The sequence below is a fragment of the Pholcus phalangioides genome, unplaced genomic scaffold (assembly GCF_987345545.1).
Source record: "Pholcus phalangioides strain wild (caught in Gottingen) unplaced genomic scaffold, Ppha-v1.0 ptg000011l_1, whole genome shotgun sequence".
Lineage (NCBI taxonomy): Eukaryota > Metazoa > Arthropoda > Arachnida > Araneae > Pholcidae > Pholcus > Pholcus phalangioides.
This window is the reverse complement of record NW_028301604.1, coordinates 10,696,069-10,723,612: the sequence shown is the minus strand read 5'-3', so window position 1 is coordinate 10,723,612 and position 27,544 is coordinate 10,696,069. Positions and strand designations below refer to the sequence as shown.

General features: G+C 34.4%; 1 protein-coding gene across 1 annotated transcript; it reads right to left on the bottom strand.

Annotated features, from left to right (window-relative positions):
* Nucleotides 1-27,505, bottom strand: Rcd6 (Reduction in Cnn dots 6). Its single transcript, XM_089238984.1, has 7 exons — nucleotides 27,147-27,505; nucleotides 13,215-13,269; nucleotides 11,170-11,258; nucleotides 10,488-10,583; nucleotides 7,045-7,107; nucleotides 3,521-3,607; nucleotides 1-2,210 (listed from the first exon to the last, which is right to left on the bottom strand). Exons 1-7 carry the CDS (start codon nucleotides 27,219-27,221, stop codon nucleotides 1,557-1,559), a joined length of 1,119 nt encoding a protein of 372 aa, XP_089095110.1. The 5' UTR covers nucleotides 27,222-27,505; the 3' UTR covers nucleotides 1-1,556.
* Nucleotides 27,506-27,544: the final 39 nt, after the last annotated feature.

The window sequence follows — 27,544 nt, the reverse complement described above, 5'->3', positions numbered from 1 at the left end:
GATTTTTATTTTGTACAGATGCTCTGGTTACAATAAGGAAACTCAATTTTTTTTGTTCATCGAATTTCTATATATATATATACACAAAATATCTCATGAAATAATAAAAATAACTGAAATTATGAGTTTTCGTTGTTTTTTGTGGCACCTGAAGAAGATTCTATCTTACTTGATATAATGTAAATTTTGAAATATATATAATAATTTATTATTTGTGATGTATTTTTCGATGCCAATATCTATCTACAGTAAAAGTCCGTTATAACGAATATGGCTTACGACGAGTGATTTGCGAGTGATTAACAAAGAGCTAATGTTACAAAAAACATCCGCTTATAACAAGAAGTTCGTAATAACGACAACTTTCCCCATGACTGATCTGTCGTTGTAACGGACTTCTACTGTACAACATCTCTGATTTAACATTTTTACAATATTTTCTCAATCAAGTGAAACAAACTGATTCAAAATAAACGGGAATCAAAAACTTTTTGCAATTCTGGTAGTGAGTGTCTATTCAACGTTCCTACAGTATTTGAAAACAAAGTGAGTTGAAAGCTTTTTCAGAAATGATTGAAAGTTTGAGATTCTGATAAATATTGGAAATATTCAGGCTTCATAATCACACACTATGAACAACTGATTTCGTTGTAAGTACGAAATGTATATCATACATTTGCATATGCTTTAAAAATAATATTACTGATTTTCAAGTAGGCAGCAACTTTTGGACAGTTTTGAGTTCAAATTTTTTATAAATAATAAGTTCCATATAGCCATTACACTCGGAGTACTTATTGTATACTAAACAGGGTGTCCTGTAAGTGCTAGCACGGCCTTTATATCAATAACTCTCCGTAGTAGAGGTATGATTCCAATTTATAAAATGCTCAACAAGAGTTCAAAAATTACCCTGTAGCAGAGTTTTGAGAGTGGAAATACAATGTGTCACAAAATAAAAAATCTAAATTTTTATACGGTCCCCTTGTGCTCAGTTACAAAGTTGTTGCCCTGTCTCTCCTGATGTTATCCAAAAAATTCTCCATGTTTTTAAGTGCAATATTCACAGAGATATTCGAGTTCGAAAAACGGAGGAAATTTTTGAAAGAACGAGCGTTAACTGCGGGTAAAACGGTTTTCTGCATTTATCGCTGTTTTTTCCCGAATTTCCTCCGTTTTTCGAATATCTCTGTGAATATTGCACTTAAAAACATAGAATTTTTTTATGGCATCAGGAGAGACAGGGCAACAACTTTGTAACTGAGCACAAGGGGACCGTATAAAAATTTAGATTTTTATTTTGTGACACATTGTATTTCCACTTTCAAAACTTCTACAGCGCAATTTTTTAGCTCTTGTTGAACATTTTATAGATTGGAATCATACCTCTACGACGGACAGTTGATGAGATAAAGGCCGTGCTAGCACTTACAGGACACCCTGTATACATACAAACTCGATACGTCTCATTTTCCAAAATAATCCTGACGCCAAGATATTCGACATGAAGCAATTTACGTGTTTGTAGAATACCTCGTTGATGGATGATATACAGGTTATAAAGCAACGTCTCGTATACTATGCGATGAACTAGAGTCCGCATCATCAATCGTGATACTATTTTGTTTGTGCAGATATTCCACAGAGTTCTGAGCGAACGGTTTCACGATGAAGAGTTTCGAGCTCGGTGTAGAAATGTCACCTAAAGACTGAACCCTTCGAATCGGTTCCGATCTGTTTGACTTGTTATGCCTTTGAAGGCTATTACTCGAATACAAAGACTGGGTGTCACTGAAAGCGGGATTTTGGAGTCCGTGGAGTATAGCATTCTTTTTGTTTTTGGATACAGGAATGATATCCGATTGTGAAGAACTACCTATATAGTTTGGCTGGTGGAGGTGAGTTTGGCTCAGTTTCCACGTGAGATATTCGTTGAATGACGAAGCGTCGAATTCACTACTTCCGGGAGGTTTACGACAGAAACAATCTTCTGCAGATGCTCGTTGCAAGTTGTTCTTGTTGTTGATTGGCGAGCTCACACTGGATGGACTTCGCGAAAGATTCGGTGGATTACTGGTTTTTGTCATGTAAAGAAGTTCCGATTCTTGACATCGAGAAGTAGAGAAATAAATCTCGTGGCTGAAATGAACATTTCCAGATTCGGAATCCGCTTTGGTAGATGCTGCATCAACTTCAGAAAACAATGAACCCTGAAAAGATATTATACGTATACATGCACGAAACTCAAAATTTTCTTTCATGGTATTTCCTATGCATTATCCAGGGTCACCCTTACCAAAAGCGGGGCCATGGCACCCACAAATTTCGAGCTGACAAGGTTTTAGCTCTGGGACCTGAGACAATAATCTTTTTTCGTTTATCCATGCAAAAAATTCCCTATAGAACAACGGCCCGTGAAAAGTCTGGCTTGGAGGCTCTCAAAAGATCCTAGTCTAAAGGCCGTACTAGGATGTGGGGAGGGGTCATGCACGAGGCCCGTTACGACAATAAATTGAGGGCTCCTTCATCGTACGAAATATTTTCTCTTTTTTTAACAGTGGAATTTCTGTTTTTTTCTTTTTTTTCTTTTTTCGTCTTCAACCATGAAACTGCCTGGGACATACATTCCAAGATAGCGGTAAAACTTCCACAACGGAGTGGGGATCTGACAAGATCCAGCCCTGGAGCCCAGAATGAATTCTCTTATTTCTTTTGTTTTATACACAATAAATTTACTTTGGAGGGGCCCTTGAAAAATCCTGGCTTCTTGGTTCCGCCAAAGATCTTAGCCTGGGAAGCCTCGTCCAAAGGATTCGATTCCTATGGTTAGCTGACTTACCATTAACGGCAGTGGCACTGGAGCCAAGAGTACTGAGAGTGCAACCACAGTATTTTCTGCGGGAAGGTGAGTATTGATTCCCCGTGAATTGATTTTTAAAAAAAACCGAATTTCCAACATAAAGCTCAATGCTGTTCAGATCCATTTCTTGACACTCCCGACGTCCCTGGTTTACGGACACACACAATCCAACCCCTGAGATAGGGCTTTAATGGACAACGTTTCGTAGCTTTTAAGTTGACGCTCCTCTTTACGGACAGATTTTCAAGCCCATGGGTTTACGTAATTGAGAGATCTTGTATTGCATTGGGGTCTTTTTTTTTATTTTTGTACTCGTTGTCGCAGTTGAAGAAGCAATTACCGCGTGTTATTCTTACAAAAAAATTACATATTCATTTTTTCCCATTTCTGTTCTACATATAAGAGCGGGGCCCGGTGTTGTCACACCTGTCACACTCCCTAAGGATGGCTGCGGCAATTATCATACATTCTAAATTCCATAATCATATTGTTAAGAAATAATTGAACATGTATAATTTTTCGCACCTTTCATATCACTTATATTTTTAATCTATTTGACGAATAATTGAATAATAATTCAAATATTCAATAATAATTTGAATAATAATTTAATAAGAGACTTAAATAATAAGAACCATCAATGTTATTACGAATACTCACAACATGTAATGTCTGTAGCCTTTGCAAAACAAGAGCTTCTCTCTGCCAAGCAGCCTGCAGCCAATGAATACATACAATGCTTAAAATCTAACAAAAGAAAAAAAGAAAAGAAAATATTACAAAAAGAGAGCAAAGAAAAACACAAACAAACTACAGAATGTACAGTCGAACTTGGAATTCGAAGCTCAAAGTCACTGGAAAAAAGTTCAAATTATCTAAAATTCGAATCATCCAATTAATCTATGCTGGATCCGTGAAACGACTGGAAATTGGAACTTAAATTCATCAATATTCACATAGGATAATAATTATAAATTATTAAAATTTTATAATCGGTTACGAAAGTGTTTCACAAATTTTAGTAATTGATATAACGGTATTTTTGTTTTTTGTGTACTTTCGGGCGCTTTCCTTACTCTTAAAATGATGATAAAAAATTTCAGATTTTAAATGGTACACCTCACCTTGATCTATAAGTTGAATAACGTAATTCGTATCAAGTGGTAAACATTTTCAATGCAATCTAGCTGAACAATGTTAACGGGACAAGGAACGTTCAAAATGAAGATTAAATTTCTTTAATTTTTTCCACCAACGTGTTTTTAAATAGCGTAAACACACACAATAAATGCACTTTGGTGTACCTAATCAAATTATTTGGAAAATTTTTATGTGTATCAGCACGGGGATAGACTTTTTATGAAATTAGATCACGGAATTTTGCCGTTTTTCTGATGAACAAAGGGAATTTTCTTTTGTCGAACTGAGTTGCTAAAAAAATAAATCTAACACGAAAAGCAAATTAATCTGACGTACGTTTTAGCATACAAAGGGTGCAGTTTTCAAAGAAAGAAATACTCTTTTTTTATCATAAAGTCTATGATATAAAACCTGGGTATATCAGTTTTCTTCAGGACTGCTTCCACATTTATTTTCACGTTGCTCAGCAGACAGAATGTTAGCATGCCAGTTCGAATCAGAAGTCAAGATTAAAAAAACGGCATTCATAGTGTGCTGAAATTAGGCCAGAATTTTCAAATTATGTATTTTTGTTCTTCAAAGACTTGTTGTACAGGGTGGGCAAAAAGTCCGTAGATACTTCAAAAATTCATAAAAACCGGAAAAATAACCGAAATAAAAAACGGTTTGCAGGGTTACCATCACTAGGTCATGGGAATTTTTTTAAAACGGGGGAAAAAAATAACTCAAAAACAGCCTATATGTGGGTCTGGTACGAACGACTTCGGTGGAAATATGCAAATGAGACGGTTATAAGAATTTGCACTCTAAACCACAACCAGTTCACCGTTGTAAACCGTGTATGTGAACCTGCTGCACTCTGCCGTTGCTGGATTTGCGACTCGCTTGCAATGTGTTGTTCCCACACATACTGCTGCAATAAACGATTTGGAGACATTCTGTTCGTTATTTGCGTATCTTTTCTTTGACTTGTGTACGCCACGCCACCTATCGACTGTTTCTTGAGTTATTTTCCTTTCCTGTCTTAAAAAAGTTCCCGTGACTTAGCGATGTTAACCCTGCAAACCGTTTTTTTATTTCGGTTATTTTCCCGGTTTCTATGAGTTTTTAAGTTTCTACGAACTTTTTGCCCATCCTATATAACAGCTTAGTCGAGAGAGAAACAAAGTCTGACTGCTTATAGAATTTTTCCAAACTAAATTCACTTATACAAAAACCACGATTTTTTTTTTTTCTCCAACTTCGAATTGTCCAAAACATTCGGAAAATTTTCAAATTAAACAAAAAATTTTAACATCAAATGAAATATAAAACTCGTAAAAGTCGGAATTGTCCAAAATTCGAATTAACCAAGTTCCACTGTACTACATGTAAAAGAAAGCGTTGAATGAACGAGGTGTCTATAATTAAATTTCCCATTTTCTAAGCTGTCAACAACCTTAACATAACTAAAGCTATAAAACCTCGAGAACATCTTAATGAAGGAATTTGAAAAAAATTGAGAATATATATAAAAAACTAGAGAGAGAGAGAGAATTTTTTGCAAATATGTGACTAAACTGCTCAAGCTTCGTGGCAGGGTATCTAAACCCTGAACCATTTCTATTCGCATTTCCTCACTAAAGAGTATACCGCAAAACAGGTGTCTTCAACCCGTTGCTCGCAAGCACCACAGTGCTCTCTGAAGTACCCAGAGTGCTCTATGCTCGTGTCCGATATCGTGCTCGCGAGCACTTGATCAACGTGCCAAGTAAACACCTCGTACAAATTGCATTGAAGGATTGAAATCATCTTGATTTCATGAATTATTGGTATGTCAAACTTGACGTAAAGGTGCTCTTCTTTTGATGATGGATATAAGCAGTGCTCGCGACTAGAAAAAGGTTGAAGACCTCTGATGTAGAGTTTACAGAAACGTACTTTGCTAGTGAAACTCTTTTACAAACACGATGACTCCGCACCCCAACAGCTAAAATTTTTCGATCTTTATAAAAAGGCTTCAGAAATACTCCCGATTCCTTTATTAACACTGTCTTGAAGTTTCGCGGCTTTCTGATTTCTGTAGAGATAGCTCAGAGCACGCAAATTTATTTATTCCTGGAATACACATATATTGGCATCAATATATGTGTGTTGGTATGGCATCAATAACAATATCACGTGATTTATATTATCTAGTTACTAATATGTAAGAGTAGATATCTTTGCCTAATAATACTCAAAAAATCACAAACGAGAATGAGGCAAATACCAGAATCTGGTATTTTAATAAATAATACGTATCTCCTGTATTGCTTTGAACAGTGTATTTTAAACGCAACTGCGGTGTTCGTAAGTCGGGAAGCGTGTCTTAAGAGGTGTATTATACAGGGTAAAAGGAAAGTTCCCCTAGGATACATTTTAATGGTGAACCGTTGAGCCTACACGCATACTTTCAATTAGAGAAAGTATCTAAGCAGTGGGTGGACCTCAGATACGTCATTCATATTGCAAGGGGTTGTGTAATTATTAAATTTTTATACGGACAGCCTGTTCTCAAAAACCTAATTAGAAAATTGTTGCCCTGTCTCTTCTGAGTCCAACAAAAAAATTTCACGCTTTTAAGTGCAATATTCACTGAGATATTTGAATTCAAAAATTTGAAAGGAACAGAATAAATAAGGGAAAGAAGCCTTGTCCATTAGTTTTTTCTGCTCTTTCTCAATTTTTCTCCTATTAATGAATTCAAACATCTCAGTGAATATTGCACTTAGAAACGTGGAATTATTTTGTTGGCCTCAGAAGAGACAGTTCAACAATTTTCTAACTGGGTTTTTGAGGACAGGGTGTCGGTATAAAAAGTTAATTTTTTTTTCTTTCAATAACTGTGCAACCCTTTGCAATATGAATGGCCAATCTGAGATCTACACGTTATTTGGATACTTTTTCTAATTAGAAGCATGCCTCTAGGATCAATGGTTCGCCATTAAAATATGGCCTAGGGACTTTCCTTACTACCCTGTATATACACACACAGTACATTTATTTCAAACACTCATACTTACATTAAGAACAGCTCTGCAGACATAAAAAATAAATTCCGCTAAACCTCTCGAAGAACTCAAACCCTAAATTGAAGAAAATGAAATAGGTCTTGTATGGGCATAAAAAAATATACAGAGCATTAAAACAATTTTCAAGTCTGTTAAAAATAACGTACATACTCAGCGCTTAGTAATTTTGAGTTCATTTTACGTTACGTCCTACAAGAATCAAGCCCACCCAGAACATTTAAGGGGCACCTAAGGTGGATTCAGCGTCGATACCATCTAATAACTATATAAGAGTTACTATCATGTACGTTGTAATTTGCCCTCCTGAGTCTAGGCCCGGCCGTGACTAAGATACGTAATTTATTTGTCTTGTTTAATTTACTTTGCCGTGATTCTTGGTCGTGACGACAATATTATCATGAAATAGAGAAAAAAAAAGTTGCATTTATCTATAAAAAATATTATTAGCATGAATACGCATTTGAGTTATTTGATGAAAATGTTTTATAGATTCTATGGGGGGCAGATATGTTTTAAGTAAACACGATTCGGCTTTTGAAGAGTGACTCATTCTATTGAAAATGGGTTTTTTTGGATGCTACCAAAACAGATTTGCTATATAAGGAGTGTCACGCTTTTTTTTCCATCAACTGCAAACAACGATAATTTGTGTTTTTCCCCTCCTCTTCCTTGCATTAAACATCTATTTTTTAATTCATTATACGACATGCCCATGTATAATTACTTTCCCTTCGCTCTAATTTTGAATCTCTTCCAAATTTTCCATAAAATTAATAATGTGTGATTGCAAAGGTTATAAAACATATTGATGGCAAACAACAAAAACGCTCAAAAGAAATTCAGTCTATTAACTGTTGGTTCTCAAAAGAATTGTACAATAACAGTTTCGTCAAGAAGATCCTACGAGTACCCTACACTAAAAATTTAGTTATTAGTTGAACAAAATAATATTTTTTCATAGTAACAGCGCAGGGCCATACGCAGGACCGTCTTAAGAGCATCATGGGCCCCCGGGCCAAGTAATTTTTCTGAGGCCCTACATGGCCAATTCTCGAAAAATTTACCTACTTCTGGTTTTTCTGAAGCTCCTCCTCTCTTGAGGCCCCCGGGCCCATGCGTTAAGACGGTACTGATCATATGATACTAAATTGTGCAATAATTCGTTAATTACGATATTTAAATATATAGTATTATCATATATTATGCGTCACAATATTCTCGTAGATACAATATATATATAGCGCGCGTACTGTTGTACTAAAATTATATACAGGGTGAATACTTAATTTCCCTTGCCCCATTTCACTGCTGAACCGTTGATCGTAGAGGCATGATTCCAATCAGAAAAATTATCCAAATAACGTATAAAACTCAGACACGTCATTCATGTTGCAAGGGGTTGTTTAGTTATCAAAATGAAAAAATTACCTTTTCATACGGACATCCTGTCCTCAAAAATCCCAATTTGAGAGAAGGGTGTCACAAACAAACTCATAAAGTTGTTGCACTGTCCCGTGCCGCCTTAACGCATGGGCCCACCTGGGCACGGCCCTGGGCACTACTTGGCGCACGGGCCCATGGTGCTCTTAAGACGGCCTGGCCCTGTCTCTTCTCCTCAGGCCAACAAAAAAACTTCCACACTTTTAAGTGCAATATTCACTGAGGTATTTTTGATTTCCAAAAATTGAAGGAAAAAGTTAGGAAATAACAGCAAAAACACTAACGCACGACGCTTCTTTTCCTTATTTATGCTGTTCTTTCTCAACTTTCCTCCAATATTTGAAATCTATATATATATATATAATATCTCAGTGAATATATATATTGCACTTAGAAACGTGGAATTTTTTCGTTAAAGGCAAGGCAACAATTTTCTAATAGGGTTTCTGAGAACCGGGTATCCATAAAAAAAGTTATTTTTTTATTTTAATAACTATACAACCCCTTGCAGCATGAATGACGTATCTGAGTTCTATATATACGTGTTATTTGGATAATTTTTCTAGATAGAAGTATGCCTCTAAAATCAACGGTTTGCTAGTAAAATGTGGCAAGGGGAATCAAGTCATCACCCTGTATATTTTTTCTGAATATTGTCGTCACAGGTCTCTCATATCCTGCGGGGCTCTGAGCCGGAACCTTTAGCAGGCCCCTAGCCAGCATTTTCCACGGTCCATTTCTAGTAAATTTATAATAAAAAATATTTCTAATGTAGTTTTTTCCCGAGGCCCCGGACTTGGGCCTTATCAACTTACCTCATGTTGGGAAAAAGGTTTATAAAGCATGCGCTAAGGATCATTTTTAACAAGACGTAATATTAGTAAGCATTTTCTCCATAGATGAGTATAACAAACTACAACGACGAAACTTTAATTAACGACATACAATGTGTCTAAAAAATAACAGAGAAAAATATAAAAAATGGTTCTTATTTAATATACAAACTATACAAGTAAATCCCAATATGTGTATCCTAATGACATGTTTGGATGAAATAATAAAAAATTTTCACCGGCATAAAGCGTTCAATGGATCCAGCACGACATCCAAAAGAATTATTATTTTCTTTAGAGACAGATTTGAAATCGTTACTGTCATACTGTTAAGGTAAATATGGTAAATCGGTAATAACCGGTTACTATGCATACTTACCAATCGTCTTTGTAAGTTTGATAAATTTATCAGTTTTATCGGCGAATATGCAAAACACCAAGTGTCGTTGATAAATTTGATAAATATTCGAAATTTATCACCTTTATCTGTGATTATGCATAACACCCTTGTCTAATTGGTCAATTTGACAAATATGAAAAAAAAAAATTCCAAATGAGTCTAGTATGTGTGATGATATAATGGATTATTATATCATCGGACCCCGATATAATGATACAATGCATGTATGAATTATCATGTATACTACGTATATGATATAGTACGATTTATCATATCACCAACGACGCGACGCTTGGGCATTATGCATAATCGCCGGTAAAAGTGATTAATTTAGGGAAATCTATCAGATTTACCAAAATGCTCGGCAATTATGCATAATAAGCGTATTTATCACAGTTATCGTAGCAATACGCTATGGAGATGAAACAAGATTTCTTCAAGATCGTAGTCGTGCAAACTCACAAACTTTCGGACACTATACTGCGTATAAATATATTCCGTAGGTAAAAAATAACGTTATTGACGGGATTCAACGTCCACCTGTATATAATCAGCACGTATTCACCTACTATGACCTATGACTGCAGACACATCAAACAGGTCCCCCCCCCCAAATGCACTAAACGTGATATTTTTATTCAAATTACTTACCCGAAATTTCAAATTTTAAATTAATTATCCTCACCTCAAGCATTGTTCGAATTAATCAAGCGCTTGAACAGTTCATGTTAATTCTAGTCACCATTTATACGCATACATACCCAATGATATAAACTCATGTAGAGAACTAGCCCACATTCCAAGAAGAAGAATGCCATCATCAGAAAAAGCCAAACTATGAGATATTTCGTATTCCTCTGAAAAAATTTCACATATTTCACAATATTAATTACTTTTAATTCGAGTATGTTTTGAAAAATAATCATTTTCTTTAATCAAGATGATGGTGTACAGGGTGATTACTTGATTCCCCTCGCCGTATTTTACTAGCGAACCGTTGATCCTAGAGGCATATTTTCAATTAGAAAAAGTATTCAAATAACGTGTAGAGCTCATTCATGTTGCAAGATGTTGTATGGTTATTATGAAATAAACACAAATAACTTCTTATACGGACACCCTGTGCTCAGAAACCCGGTTGGAAAGTTGTTACGCTGTCTTGGTTTGGTTTTGATACCCTGCTCTCAAATTGGGTTTTTGAGGACAGGTTGTCCGTGTAAAAACTTTCAGTAATTCAAGTCAATTTTCTTAGTTTAATAAGTATACAACCCTTTGCAACATGAATGACGTATCTGAGTTTCATCCGTTATTTTGATACTTTTTCTAATTGGAAGTGTGCCTCTAGGATCAATGGTTCGCCAGTAAAATGCTGCAAGTACAATAAAATAGTCATCCTTTATAGAAATATAATTATTGCCAATTTTATACTTATCACGAACTTACCAGTAGAAGGCCAACCATCAAAAAAAGGGCAAAAAATAATGAGCAGAAATATTCCGCAGTAAGAATGTACGCCACTGATGGAAGGTAATCTACAGAAAAGAAATTAATTAGAATCTTTGCATAGATTTAATCAGTGTATCTGTGTTTTTACCCCTCGCATTCTCAAGATATGGGATCCATTTGATTTCATAGCAAGATTTTTGTAATAATATATTTTTTTTAACGAAATAAGATTATAGGTATTATTTTCAAATTCGCTTATATTTTTTTCATAATTGTGGAAAATCGAAAATTTTTTGTGTTGCTGCTTTATTTTTTTTTCTTATAAAAAAGGCGTATCGGCCATTTATGTGAAAGTGATGAAGTTGATATTGTTGCGTCATTTTATTGGCAATATTTCAGTAGATATTTTGTAAGATAGACACCTATACAGGGTGTAACTAAACTGATGGTGCAGAACTGTAAGGGTTGATAGAACTCCCAAAAGTAAACAACTTTCACCATACAATGTGGGGTCGCAAAGCAAGCGGCCAGTCGCAAGAGGGCGGCTGCGTTGTGCAAATGGAGAACACAGTAAAGACGAATAATAAAGAACAAAGAATCTTTATTCTCGAAAACTTTAGAACAAACGCTCAAATGAGCGACCACCAGCTACAATTCAGGTGTCACATCGGCGACGGATAGCAGCTGATCCCCAGCGCGACCCAACCCGCAAGGGTAAAAGGCTTATATCCCTGGAGGGACAGAGCCTGGGCCGTGGCTGGTTTGTCGGATAGCAGCTGAGCAATGCAGCTTTGAGTGATAGTAACCTCGTCATACAAAATTTACTTCAAAAATTTCCCTGTTGACTAAATTTTTCCTGTGCATTTAGTAAAATGTGCTGCCATCTACCGGGGAAAATACATAGTTAAGTACTTTTACAATATAAAAATATTGCTTGCATTAATTTTCTTAAATTCTTTTGCTTGATGAACTCTCTCAAAATTTCCCACAAATGCTACGAGATTTCCCACTTCGATAAATTTTGGCCAGTTTTTCCCACGAGTTACCATCACTGCAGCTGAGTGACGGGTTCTGCGAAAATCTACGTCTCATCCACTCCAGAGGAAGCGCCCTCTCACGGCTTGCCTTCCGACCCCACATTGTACGGTGAAAGTCATTTGTTTCGGCTAGTTCTATCGCCACTTGTGTCCATCAGTTTAGTTACACTCTGCATAACTGTTTTCGTCAATTACAAAGGAATACTCAGAAACAAATATCGCTACAAAATCTTCTGAAAATGAGTGGAATTTATAATTTTTATACTTTTTTTTGTATTTTTAGGATAATTCTTTAAATTGTAATTTCAATTAATAATAAATGAATACAAAAAATTTAATTTTTACATTTTCAATAAAATGTGGATTATCTTATTCTAGCATTTCATTTTATTCGTAGTTATCCAAACTATAGAAATCTTTCATGGGGTCAAAATAACCTGATCTTGAGAATTTATAGTTTTTGATCATAGGAATGCGAGGGTAAAAAAAATAATTAACTAATACATAATACTGCAATTACTTAAAATTGTAAATTTTGATTTGAATTTACTGAAAAGAAGATCGTTATCATCAAAAAGAAAACAAATGAACATTAGCATTGAAATTAAATAAAATTTTGTGCGTTTAATTTACTGTTTAAGTTTTCTTTTCTTTTTTGAGACATTTATGTTATACGACATTATAGACATTATAACGAAGTACAAATTGAATTTTACGTAAAATAAAATGCTCATAATTAATTAATTCTTTATAGCCAGAACTTCAGCAAAAAAAATTATTGAATAGTTTGCGCGGCTTTGAATTAGCCCCAAGAGCTAAAAACTAACTTTTAAAGCTATACGAGCCGCTAATTTATTATAAGAAATTACGGTGACAATGAATTCATTAAATAGTTTCTAACGGAAATTACAAAAGATAATAAATGTATGATTTAAAAATTCTATTTTAAATATGAAAATAATAATTTTGTTTAAAAATTACAGTCACAGTTCATAATATGCCTACCATCTGATTCGATTATCCATCCCAGTTCCAAGCCAGACGCTGTTAAATATACGGCCTACGAAAATATGTAAAAATATTAATTAATATCATTTAAAAAAAATATTCCTCATTTCATTCGAATTTATTTTGAGATAATTGATTGTAGAGTCAAATAATGGTATGTAATACAGTTATAATACTCCGAAGTTACGCGATAGATTGGACAGACGTGAGTTGGGACGTAATTTTACATACAAATACATCAAATATTCGTTAATTGTAATCAAAAGTCTTTCGAAAAAAAATTACGATAAAAAATCCAGATTTTTCTACATATAATTAGAAAGTTATCAAAAAACTTTAAATTACTCTAAAATACGCACAAACGATTGTCATGTATGTAGTGAGATATTTGGACACTATAGTCCAGCGAAAGAAGTGAGCTTCTTATTTTAAATCAGAGTAATTTAGAATTTGTAATATGAAATGGCATCGGTTTGAACGAACTTTTTTAAGACCGGCAGTAACGTTTGACTCAACAAATTGAAAGGTGACCAAACCTATTGTTCAAAATGGAAACTGTTGCCTAAGTCTTGATTCCAAATACAGTAGATCCTGTACATAACGTTTTTCAAAAACTCGTCATGAAAAAACGTTTGCAAAAGGAAAAGCGTTGGCACCACGAAACTGAGTTGTAATAACCGGGAAAACTTTCTAAGCGAAATCCACTGCAGTTTTATGGCCCAGATTGATTGCCAAAATGTCTGACAAAGTTTATATCTTCAGCTATTAGCCGATTTTTACTTTTAGCACTTTGAAAATCAGCTAAACTTGGCTAGATGAGGTGTTCTAGTTGAATGAACAATATATTCTGACTTGATTATCACATAATTAAAATATCGTTTCCTTCTCTCGGTTATGATTTCATAACGCTCACGAATCGTGTTCAAGTACCACGCACAGTGGTATCAAGAAGAAAAACAATTTTGAAGAGTAATTTGCTTTTCAAAACTTTGAGGGGTAGTTTTTGAAAAAAAAAAAAACCCTTTTTTTTAAATAACTCTGTGTAAAAAAAATCTAAAATTTGAAGGAGTATTTGAACTTTTCAATGAAATTTGGAGGAGTTAAATTGAATTTTGATGGGTGAATCAGGCATCTATGGGGTGTCCTGTACGTCCTAATTCGGCCTTCATTTAATCAACCGTTCGTCGTAAAGATACAGTTCTAATTTAAAAAATCCTCAATATGCAATCAAAAATTACCCGGTACCAGTTTTGAGAGAGAAAATGAAGTGTCACAAAATAAAAAATCTATATTTTTATACGGTCCCCCGTCTCTTAACTTTTAATCAAAAAGTTTATTCCTTGTCTCTTCTGAGCCCAAGAACAGAAATCCCATGTTTCTAACTGCAATATTCGCTTAGATATTTGAATTCAAAACAGTAGAAAAGTTAGAAAGAGCAGCAAAAACTGACGGAAAAGCTCATATATTTTATGCAGTTTTTCATAACTTTTCTCCAATTTGAATTCAAATATCGCAGCGAATATTTCACTTAGAAACATTGTTTTTTTTTCTTTTCCCTTAGGTGAAACAGGGCAACAACTTTCTAATTGGAAGTTAGGGAACAAGGAGAACCGTATAAAAATTAAGATTTTTATTTTTATTTCGCGACTCATTGTATTTTCACTCTCAAAACAGGTTACAAGGGGATTTCTGAACACAGTCGGAGCATTTTTTAAAGTGAAACCATACCTCTACGGCGAACGATGGACGAGATAAAGGCCGTTTTAGGACTTACAGGATACCTTGTAGATGCGTATTGGCGAACACTGACCACGCATCATTCACAAAAAAATTATTCACGCTTAAATCGGGGCATCGTAAATCGAGGCACGGCTGTACAAATATTCAGAGTTCAGGACGGTGCATAAACTATATCTAGGAATGAATCGATGAAGTTGTTCTTCGGGAGCTGTAGGCTAATAATGGAGCGGCATCAGCCACACACGGCCTGACTTAATGGACCTACTTGATGAAGATGATAGAAAGACACAGCGGCAAGTCAGTTCTGCTTCACTTACTTGCTGTTCATCCGTGGTAAAAGGTGGTAAGGATATATGTGTGCGTATAAAAAAAAAAAAAAGGTTTTCGGGGACCTCTCTCGAGAAGTAAAGAAAAGGACGAACTTACCTGTCGATCCACCTGAACAAAGCAGCGGTGAATTGCTGCTGGAAGTAGTTGTATGTAGTTTGCGTGTGAACTCACTCACCATCCGTCTCGGGGACACAAAATTAAAAAGAAGAAGGCCCTTAGGCTTGAGGTCGATGACTTCACTTTCTCTTTCCGCAATAACCCAAACACTTCTTCTCGCACATTTATTTATACGATTCTGATCAATCTGTTTTGACTACCATTCAAACCAAAATAGAAACGGAATTCCAACCGCTGTTTCATTCAGAATGATAATTTTTTTTTTTTTATTTACCAGTGGAGAACAATAAATTACCGTATTTCTTTGGCTGTACGCTGCTGCGCTCATGTCTTTAAAAAAAAATAATTTTTCAGGCTTGTGGTGCTTAAATGGGTGTCACGATCCTTGAAATCGAATTTTCAAAAAAATGATTTCGAAAAAACATTTCACTGAATCGCAAATAAAATACTACAAATTTCGTGTCATTCGTTTAGTTTGTTCTTTCGTAATAAAAGACAGAAATAATGAATTATATAGTGTAAACGTATACAAGAAAAAACGCTTTGAATGCGATTTTCTCAGATTGCAGTTTTTGAGCTCATCCGCAAGATTTAGAAAAACTGCAGCACCAACAATTTTCCAGCAATATTTATTTGACACGCGTTAGTAAATGGAGGTCGGACTTAGCAATTGACTAATGGGAAGTATTTTTTTAAAAATGTTGAATTTAGATTTTTGAAACATATATATATATATATACAGGGTGGTGCAAAATGAACGTTATGGTTTATATGCTTTATAACCTTTTTATTAAATATTGCATTTTTTCTTTTACTTCAGAATTGTGTAAAGAAGGCTTGGGGAATTTGAAATGGAACAGTACACAATAGAACAACGAACAAAAATCATTGAATTTTATTTTTCAAACGGAAACTCAGTTATTCTGACGCAGCGCGCATATCGTCGATATTTTAATGTGCGGACTGGACCCTCAGTGCCAACAATAAATCGCCTGGTTGCAAATTTTCAGCAAGGAACCTCATTGGTGCCGGAAGACCACGTACGGTGCGCACCGCCGAACGCGTACGGGAGAGTGTGGAAGCAAGTCCAGAAACATCAACCAGGAGACGTTCTGCACAACTTGGGCTATCACGAAGGTCTATTCAGAGAATTTTGGCCACATTGCCCATGTTTCCATGCAAAATCCAGCTGGTGCAACAAATAAAGCCGGCAGACTACCAGAAACGGCCAGGAGCGATTTTAATTGGCCGTCGCGTTCGCCGGATTTGACCGCTCCAGTCTTTTTTCTTTGGGGCTATTTGAAAGAGAGAGTATACGTCAATAAGCCGCAGACCATACCTGAACTGAAAAACAATATTCGCAATGAAATCCGTAAATAACCTCTGACATTTTGCGAAAAACACATGCAACATGTGTTGGAAAGAGCACGACTTTGTGAAGCGGAAAATGGGCGACACCTGCGAGACGTACTTTTTCACGTTTAAGTTGACAATATTCTCCATTCATATGCTGTATTTTGACAAAATAATGTTAACAATTTATTCAAAAATAAAAAAGTTATAAAGCATTTAAACCATTACGTTCATTTTGCACCACCCTGTATATATATATATATATATATATATATACAGTGAAACCTCGCTATAACGATACTCGATATAACGATATTTTTTCGAATCTTGTTTGGAATTGTTTATAGTCTAATGTTAAACTCCTCTCGATACATCTTTTACTACGATAAATCCGTCTAACGATATTTTTGAGTAAATCGTAAAACTGCTACAACGACAATTTTTATACTTCACTCAAAATCACCTTGAATGTATTTTTAAATTCCTCACTAGTTTTTTTTCTATTTCGAGGGTGATTAATAACATGGTTATTTTGCATTATTTACACTTTGAAAGTGTTAATGAAGTTGCCATGAAGCTACTTTATGTGGGATACACAAAACTGTTGTGAAGAAACTACTTTACAGGGTAAAATGACCAACTGAATTATATTCATCAACTAATGAATTAGAATTTTTTGATGCCGAATAAACGCTTCCAATGCATTTTCTGGTGGTTCTAACAACACCGATTCAAAAGAGATGCACATAATGGCATTAGTTTGGCGGCGCCTTATTGTATAATGTTAACTCTCGATACAACGATAATCCTCCTACAACGATATTTTTTCTTTGTCTGCAAAGTATCGTTGTATCAAGCTTTCACTGTATTTTCAAACATTAAAAATTCATAAAATTCTAACGAATGGTCAGTTATCCAAGATCGAGGTCCATTTTATAACTCGTGTATAATAAACATTTCTGCAAAATTTCAGAATTTTTGGTGCACACAGTAGTTCTTTTTTTTCTTTCTTCTTATCTTACGGATGAATTCAAAAACTGCAATCTGAGAAAACTACGTTCGAAGTGTATTTTTTTGTATACATTTACACTATAGTTCATTACTTCTTTCTTTCATTTTGAAGGAAGAAATTAACCGATTGACACGAAATTTTTAGCATTTGATTTGCAATTGAATTAAATATTTTTGAAGCAGTTTTTGAAATTCGACTTCAAGTGTCGTGACGCTCCTTAAGTTAATTTTAATTCAAAAAGAAAAATCTACAAAAGATTAAATCCGAACATTATCATGTGACGCATAAATATCTACTAATCTATGGTCTCATGTATATTTGAATATACGTGGCGAATACATGTTCATAAAAAAAGAAAACCCATTACACTAATTTTTTTTCAAATTTTTGGTGTTTTGTGAAGTACATTTTTTAGTGTCATTTCAGTACAAAATATCAGTACATTACTTTTTTATCTTGAAAGAGTTGATTCCTCTTATCGGTGTTATTTTTTGAGAGATGCTGAAATTTTACGTATTCAGAGGATTATAAAATTACACAAAATTAGGGGATTGAAAATAAAACTCAACGTAAAAACTATTCGACTTTGCGAAGCAATATTTTATCTGTTTATAAATAACCAATCAAAACAAACTGCATATTTTAATCGGAATCAACCATTTTAGCTAATTAAAAACTCTGCTCTAATGAATTAAATTGCTGTTTTTATGTATTAATTCAATTAATGTGCTAACAGCACCCATTTACATCCGTATTTACTAAAAAAAAGTTCAATACGTTTTTATGCGGGTGAACCATAGAGACGATCAAATTGCATTTCAATTATTCATTATTAGCTCAGAACATTTAGCTTGGATTTTCTAACGCATATTTGTTTTAGAATTCGGGCAAATGTTACTTTCAATTGCATGAAAATTAAATTTTATCGTAATCAAGCTTGACATTTACGTTGAACAATTTGTTTTTCGACTACACGGCACTTGCATCCAAAAATCGTATTATCGATTCGAGACTGATACATATCGATTTGTTTGAAGTTCACTCGAGCCATTCACGTTCACGTTTTTTTATTTCCATATACTTTTGCTATTCTTCGAAATTAGTGAGAGAAGGCATCGTAGAATCAATCCGATGATCATTCATCGATCATTGTTCATCTGCTCATTGATCATTGTTCATCGATCATTGATATAATCTGATTTTGGAACTGTACAAATAGTTCAGCAGTTTGGTTTCAGAGACTCAAACAAAATGGACGTAAACGCGAATTATAAAGAACGATGGAGACACATTTACTATGATTTTTCTTTTATTTTTGCGAATTTACTCTTTGAAATGTACAAAAACACCAAAAAGTAGACTATAATATGTATATTCATTCTTCATTCATCATATAAATAAATATTCTTGACCGCAATAAAATTATTTTCTTTAAAACCCGTTGAAAGTTTGAAAGTTGTTTAGACATGCAAATAGCGATTTTCGTGATCTACTCCTTATAACCCAAATTATTTATTTCTATTTTTTCTTTCTCGTGAATTTTATTCTATAGCTTATTTCATTATCGAGAAGTAACACGTTTTCTCGTAATCGAAAGGAAAGGCGGGGTTAGTCTTCATCGAACAAAAGTAGTGTTTTCGCTTTCAAACCCGAAGACATTCGGCGAAGGATAATTCGCAATTAAAGACACGGAGAAAAGAAATCACCAACATTATAAAGAATAATTGGCGTTCAAACGAACCCGGGCTGCACAAAAACCAACGGATCAAACGTATAACGAGCGATCTTTGAAGGGTGGCAACTCATTTACACGCAAACTAGCTCGGCCTGGGGATACCATTCTTCAAGGAGTAAAAAGTACTTCGCAAATCCAAACACGTACTAGAGTGACCAGCGATTTAATATACTGCCAATTAACTGTATTAGACATTACCACATATATAAAAATTGGTACAACATTAAAACACTGATTATGAATTACACAAACTGTTTATTTTATCCTGAAACAATCATAGAAAAACAATCTATATTAAATTAGTGGGTTTCATAATTTGCAACAGAAAGCTATACATTTAATTTTTTTTTAATCAAAATGATTTTCGTATTATATATCATTGCTGGCATGTAAAAGAAATTAACAAAAAGATAAAATAACGCATTAAATCCAATATCCACACGAAATTTCAGTATGAAATATTTTCCGTATTTCTCTAGCCATTCCTTAATCATAGTTACGACTGATAAAACCTTAGAAATTATATTCTTAGTTACTACAATCAGCCAAATGGTTCACATCTTGAATTTCTATTCAACGAATTGCAAGCATATAACAATAAATATTTTAGGAATTATCAATTTACGGAGACAATCATTGGTGCACGTGGTAGGGGGAGGGTTGAGGAAGAGTAGGGGAGGGAGGGAGGGTTGTTGACCACTTGAGCCAAGATCATAGTGTTATTTTGCAGTGAAATGTAAAAACGTAACACCCCCTTCAGAAGAAACAATTTTTGACTCCCCCCCCCCCCCCAACCCAGAGAAAATCCTGCGTTTTCCTGTGGAGACAATATTGAGAACACCGTAAATAGGTACAATAGTTTTGAAAGGGTAAGTTAATTGATGATATATTTTAAACGGTTTTAAATGAGTTTTATGATTCTTTTTTCAAGTTAAGACCTGAGGCACACATATATATGTGTACCTAACTCAAATGGTCCTAATAAAGATACCAACCAAAATTATTATCTTTTCTTTTTAAAGGGCATCTTGGCGTACAATAAACACAAATCAATCAAAAAAATTTTTTTTAATAATCAGTTTTGGCTCAGGTGTGAAGAGGGGAACCTTATTGATAAATTAATTACATTCCACAAATTCGATTCTTTTAATTTACCTTTACTTGTTCTTCAAATTGATATCCACCTTTCGTGTAGCTAATGAGCTACAACCAATCGTTGATAAATTTTTCCACTCAGTTGGCAAACAGAAATCAATCATTGTTTCACGTTCTAGTCCGTAAATTTTAAACTAAAAACATAGTAAAAACTAGTGAATTTAAAAAAAGGGGAAAAACGGTAAATTACTATAATAAGAAGATGGTTCAAAATGGCATGTTTTAAGTTACAAAGTAAAAATTAATACGTTGAAGGGTTTAAAAAATTTAACAGCTTTCGCTTCATCACTATCATGATTATCAGTTTGATGATTCAGCTTCTTCGTATACATGCACAGTTCGAAACTCAACCAAGGCCATATTAAATGGAATGATTTTATATTCTACGCCTAGAGAGAGCATCATCGATCTAAATTACAATGGTAAAAAAATGTATTTTTTCTGAATCTGACAGAGTCATTTGCAAAGACTTTCCCTCACGACCCAGGTCATTAGGACACAGGTTCCAACCAAAGCAGTAGAACCTGAAAAATGATTAGTTTGAACGAACCGAGCGTGAAATTATATTATGAAATACACATGCAAAAATGTGTTCTGTGTTTATACATACGCATTCTCATACATGAATTTTTCTTCAGTACTTTTTTCTCTAACTCAAAAAATATGTCCCAGGAATAATAATAATAATGCACAATGACGGACGATGAGGTTCGATGATTATTTCGAAGAAAGCTATTGTTATATTAGTATAAATCAAAAGTCATTTCTGTGAATCCTTTTATATATATTTTTTCGTTCATTATTTCATCGGATTAACTTATCTATAAATTCCCATTGATGGAGTCTCGTGTGACGAGATGAAAAAATATTTCGAGCGAGAAGAAAGTACAGACCAAAATGAAAACACAAAAAAAAACCCATCCGAACCGTCACGAAACGACTTTCCACGCGCTCGGAATACAGATTGCCTATACTACTTACACTCGACTATATACTGCCATAACATAAAAAGCGCATTATTGTTTTCCGCAACGCAGCATAATTCACACGGAGAATACATATAAAAAAATAATAATAAAAACACAGAACAGTTTCTTTATGTTTTAGTGTTGAGTATGTAGTACGTATATGTATGTAGTATCCTCTCATACACACACACGAACAGCTTTTTGATTCTTTTAGTTTCGCCGAGGTTTTTACAAGCTGGTCACGTTTTACGCCATCGCTTTAAAATCTGCCTGGGCGTGCTTTTTCTGTGAAAATAAAAGTTGGAAATTATGTTTAAAGGACAGAATTTCCGTGTCCAAAGAGACTATTCGAAATGAAAAAGTAGATATCCTCTCTCTTTTTTTTTATGGCGAATGCCAAAACAAATGTTCTCTTCTTGTACATTTTTTTTTCTATGACTGGCTATGGTTGCACGCTTGTTCAATTTGTGAAAGTAAGGCCAGAGAGAGAGAAAGAGAGATTGTGTGCGCTGCTATTTACTTTGTGTAATGTAATTGAGTCTGTATATTGTTTTAACGTGCATACTTGTGCGTGCGACGTTACAGGAGATATTCTTATTATCTTTTGTACATCCCGTATTTGAAAATAATTTTCTTCTCGCTTATTTACGAACACAAAGTACTAATGTAAAGATCTTTAAAATACTCAAGAGAATTACCGCAAGTTGTAGTTGTTTCATGCATCTGTGAATGCAAACAAAGCTGTTTCAGGCTTGAATAATTTAAGCCCATTGACTGGTGAATCTTCAGCCTTGCGTAAACTGGTCGCGTAGATGAAATCAAGGTTTCATAACGCTTACTTTCGCTTCCTCCTTTTATTTATTTTGTTTTTTGAATTATTCCCATCGATAGAATATTTTACACTTGTTCTCATTAGGGTGTTATGACAAGCAAGCTTATACAAGTATTACGTTGCCTTTATCCTAAATAGTGTCACAGATATCGCTGAATATTATACAGGGATTCCCAGAAGTCTCTGTATTTTTTTAAAATTTGTTTACGGAATCACTGATGTGCAGTATTTGCCGACGTAGACTGCTTATACAGGGTGCATAGCTAAGCCCCAAACTGCTGGTGAACCGTTGATCCTAGAAGTATACTTCCAATTAGAAAAACTATCTAAATAACGTGTAGAAGTCAAATACGTCATTCATATTGCGACAGGTTGTATAGTTGTTGAAATAAAAAAAATTAATGTTTCATACGAACTCTGTGTTCTAAGAAACCCAATCAGAAAGTTGTTGTTGTGTGTGTGTGTGTGTGTGTGTGGTCTCTCCTGAGCCTAACAAAAAAGTTCCACGTTTCCAAGTACAATATATTTCCCAAGATAATTGAATTAAAAATCTGAAAAAACGCGGGGAAGACCCTCATAAATGAGGGAAAGAAGCGTTGTTCGTTAGTTTATTCCAGTGATTCCCAACGTGGGCGTTAACGCCCTCTTGGGGACGATGGAATGTTTCGAGGGGGGGGGCCGGTAGAAGGTACAGGTTTAACATAGCATCCTATGGGTTAGATTGCGTTGGGGGGCGGTGGGAGAAAAACATTTCTGAAGAAGGGGGGATGGGACAAAAAAGGTTGGAAAACTATGATTTATACGGTTCTTCCCCATATTTTCCCAAATTTTTAAATTCAAGTATCTCCGCGAATATTGCACTTGGAAACCTGGATCTTTTTTGTTGGCCTCAGGAGAGAAGATAGGGCAACAACTTTCTAATTGGAAATCAGAGGAGATTTTTTATTTTGTGACACACTGTACTTTTACTCTCAAAACTGATACGGGGTTATTTTTGAACGCCTTTTGTGAGCATTTTATAAATTGAAATTATGCCTCTACGATAGATGGTTGATGAGATAAAGGCCGCATTAGCACTTACAGACCACCCTGCATACAGACTCATGTCCTTTTTTTTCATACAGATACATATGTCAATTCAAGATCCATAAAGGTAAAATGCCCGACGAAAAGCGACGGCTCGAGAAAAATTCTCACCCATGGGAGATTTCTTTTCGGCGCCCCTCTGGCACACCTGTAAAGCGACCCAGAAAACACGCAGCTGTGTTCCCAGCTAGATAAAATTCATCAAAAATTTGTTTCTCTGAAATTGATCCAACGCATTTATACTCTGAATTTTGCAGACAAAACATTTTTTTTTACATTTTTCAGAAATTGTTTTTTCCCTTTACCTCTGATATTTGGCGACCCTACTATAGCGTCGACCAGTTCATCCGATGGAGCTGGCCCTGGCAACGAGGTTGGATATTTATAAAAGAAGCAAGAAAAGAAGCGCATAAAAATATGGATGACCAATGTATCTGAAAATACTTCAACCCAAAATATAAAAGCAATCTGCACGAAGAAAATAAAAACTATGAGAAAAAATATACTGCACACACACAGTACAATGCTGTGCACTCGATTGAAGACTTCTTCGTGCCAGTGTACAGTCTATTCCGCTTATAACGTTCCCACTTAGAACGTTTCCTCACTTAGTACGTATCACTTATTTTCGTCGTCTTAACTCTAACTCTCATTAAGATTTCCCCTTTGAAGTTTTCTCACTTACAACGTTTTTTTTTTATGATTTTTTAAAAAACGTCATAAGCGGGATCCACTGTGTACGTTGTGTCCTGTTTTTTTCAGAGCTGTTTTCAACAGAAAAAATTTACGTTTATATCCCGGAAATATTTTAGTTAGCCGAGAAATTTGAATAATTCATAAAAAGTAAATATACGGCTCAAGTTAACCCGAGATTTTTTAAAGAAATAAATGGTTCTTAATTTTTAAATAGACCACCTCGGGGGCAAAAAACTCTTTATTTCCCGTAACTGGACAGCATAGCTGTGTCAAGCTCTGAGAAGCACAATCGGAAAACAATCTTGTAACTATATCAAACTGCTCTATGATGTTCACTTGGCGAGGAAAAAAGATTAATACACGTCACAACTAATTTATAGTTTATCGATGTCGAGTCAGTAACCTCACTTTTAAGTCGTCGCCATTATAGAACACTGGGTCAGAAATTTCCTGCATGAAAATTAAAAATCTCTCATTGTTCTTACCAAGATCAAGGTCATTGTTTAACAATGGATCTTTAATCGCAATAATATGCCGCTACTCAGAAACGAATAAATGACGAACAATCAAAAAGAACGTGTAACGTCTGACGGAATACAAATCACGATTAAAGACTGAAAACGTGTTGCGCAACAAAAGAACCATTAGCATTATGATAAATAGGTCTATAAAACAGAAGATGTTGGATTGACACACACACCCTCAAGGATTTTTACAGGATATGTTGTATGAATTATGTATACTAAATTTTCAAGCAAAATAATAATATACTATACAACAAATTGCATGAAAGAAGTGGTTTCTCTCAATAATGCTGATAAATATATAAATTTCTGCAAGCTACTGACATTATGATGGTGTTACAATTTGTTCAAGTAATGGTCATTTCCAAAACAAATGTGTATTTCTTGTAGAGTTATTAGCTGTATTATGAGAGATTAATAGCCGTAATTCGTTAAATAGAATGTTCATGTGAGCCATTTCTCTGGGAGTAGTAACTTGAAACATGAGTACTAAAGTTAATTATTCGTAACTAATGACTAACGAATGACAAGAAATACGGAAACAATTTCACACTAAAATTTTGAATGTTTGAATGCATATTAGATTCAATGCGTTATTTTATATATATTCACTTATTTATTTCTTTTAGATGCTAGTAAATATCCGCTAGCATTTGGTACGTAAAATCATTGAATATTATCTATAACATGGGTATCCGGTTAAATGATTTTTTTTCAACTGAAATTCTCAAAAAAAATCAAAATTTTTCTTCCGATATTCTTTAATGAGTGAATCAATCCCAGGAAAAGAATCCGAAATATTAAAACATGAAAAATTCTCTTAAAAAACGGTGTTTGCTCAAGCTTTATGTAAGTTAAACCACACACTAACCCACCAAATTATTAATTCAAAACTAACTTTCACTCACAATAATATTATTTTCATTAAATAACATTCAGTCCGTAGTTTCTGGTAAATAAGCAGCAACAAGAAAAATTATTGAAAGAATAAAGTTTTCGTGGTAGCACCGTGGCTTTTTGCAACTTAAATTTTCATTCAAAATAGACAAAAACAAACACTAATATCGAAATAAAGTAAAATTTTGCATATTAAACATACCCATACCGTTCAAATTTTCTTTCAGAATTTTATAACATAGCAAAACCTTGATATTATTCTTGAGTGTGTGAATTTGATTTTTCTTAGTCAGACACTAACCAGAACGGCAAAAAAAATCAAGATCTAAAAATTTGCTTTTAAAGGTTCTCGTACCTTCTAATATGGTCAAAAACTACAAAAACTCTGAGTAGTATAATAGAAATATCAAAAAATAATATTTGAATATGGATTTATTTCAGTTTTTTTACACGTTTTTCATTGTATGGGCCTGTGTGTCAATACAATGTTTTACGTATCTCTAATAATTATTTTTTTACAATTTTTTCCAAAAATTGAAAAATAAAATACATTATTAATACCTTACGCACATTAATAAAATATCATGATATTCGTATGATTGAATAAAAATTGGTTGAAAATAAACAAAAGTAGTTAGTTCATAAATTAGGGAAAAGATTGAGATTTCATTGATCCAATCTTATTTGAAATTCAAATTTTCAAAAATTAAAAAAATCAACTAGTTTTTTGTTTTTTTATAAATAAAGTATTCATAAACGGATCTCAAATATTCTGCCTCATTTTATGAACTGAACAGATTTCTTTATGGAAATCAATTTTTATTCAATTAAAATTGATGTCATACTATTTTTTTTTTCATGCACTCAATGAGTCAATAGTACTTTCTTTTCTTAATATTTGAAAACTTGCAAAAAAATAAATATTGAAAATATGTAAAACATTGTACCGGAATAACATAGGATATACATTCAAAAATACGTGTACTCAGTTTGAAATAAATCGATGATTAAATAATAATGATATTTCTACTAGAGCATAGTTTTTGAGGCTTTTGACTATGTGAAAAGGTATCAGACCCTTAAAGCTATATGAAGGCACAGCTTAATTGCGGAAAATTACGACAATTATTACATATATTACGGTAAAACCCCCTTTTTTGGACACCGGAGGGATTAAAACATTCGTCCGTAAAAGAGGGATGAGAGTAAAAAAAAGGGGGTTCTCACAACCCTTAAAACAAAACTTACTAATTAAAAACTTATAAATTATTATTTGGTCGCAAAAGGGGGGGGGACCGCATTGGTCGGGTGACCGTTTAGAGGGGTTCCACTGTATTTACACGAAAATAAAAATAAATTCCATGTATGCTCCAGGTACATTCAAGATCATCAGAATCATTGCATATAGTTTAACCAGCAAGCCAAGTCAAACTGAATTACACGAAAGCATTTGTAAAATCACGCAAAAAGAAAGCGTTACTTACCGTGGCGTAAACGCCGACAGCAACGCCCCCGACATAAGGGGAACATTCGCCACAACATCCCCTATGAAAGGCCATCCCATGCCTCACCGCCTAGTGTTAAGGTTGTGCAAGCATCCGAAAAACGATCGCATCCGGCAAAAAAAAGCACAAAAAACCGCAATCTCTTCCGCTAAACAAATCATTCATCGGTCAGTCCAGCATGTCACACGTCATGGCTATCGGCCGACTTAACTAGACCGACTCGATACACACTCTCTCTCTCTCCCTGTGTGAAGGGTTTTTACGCGACGGCGGCGTATATCGAATTGTGAGAGTCCATGAAATAGTGACTTTTCTTGAAGCGACTAGTAAGACTGACGAATGGAAAGTAGCTCGTGGATGTTGCTCTACAGGTTCTT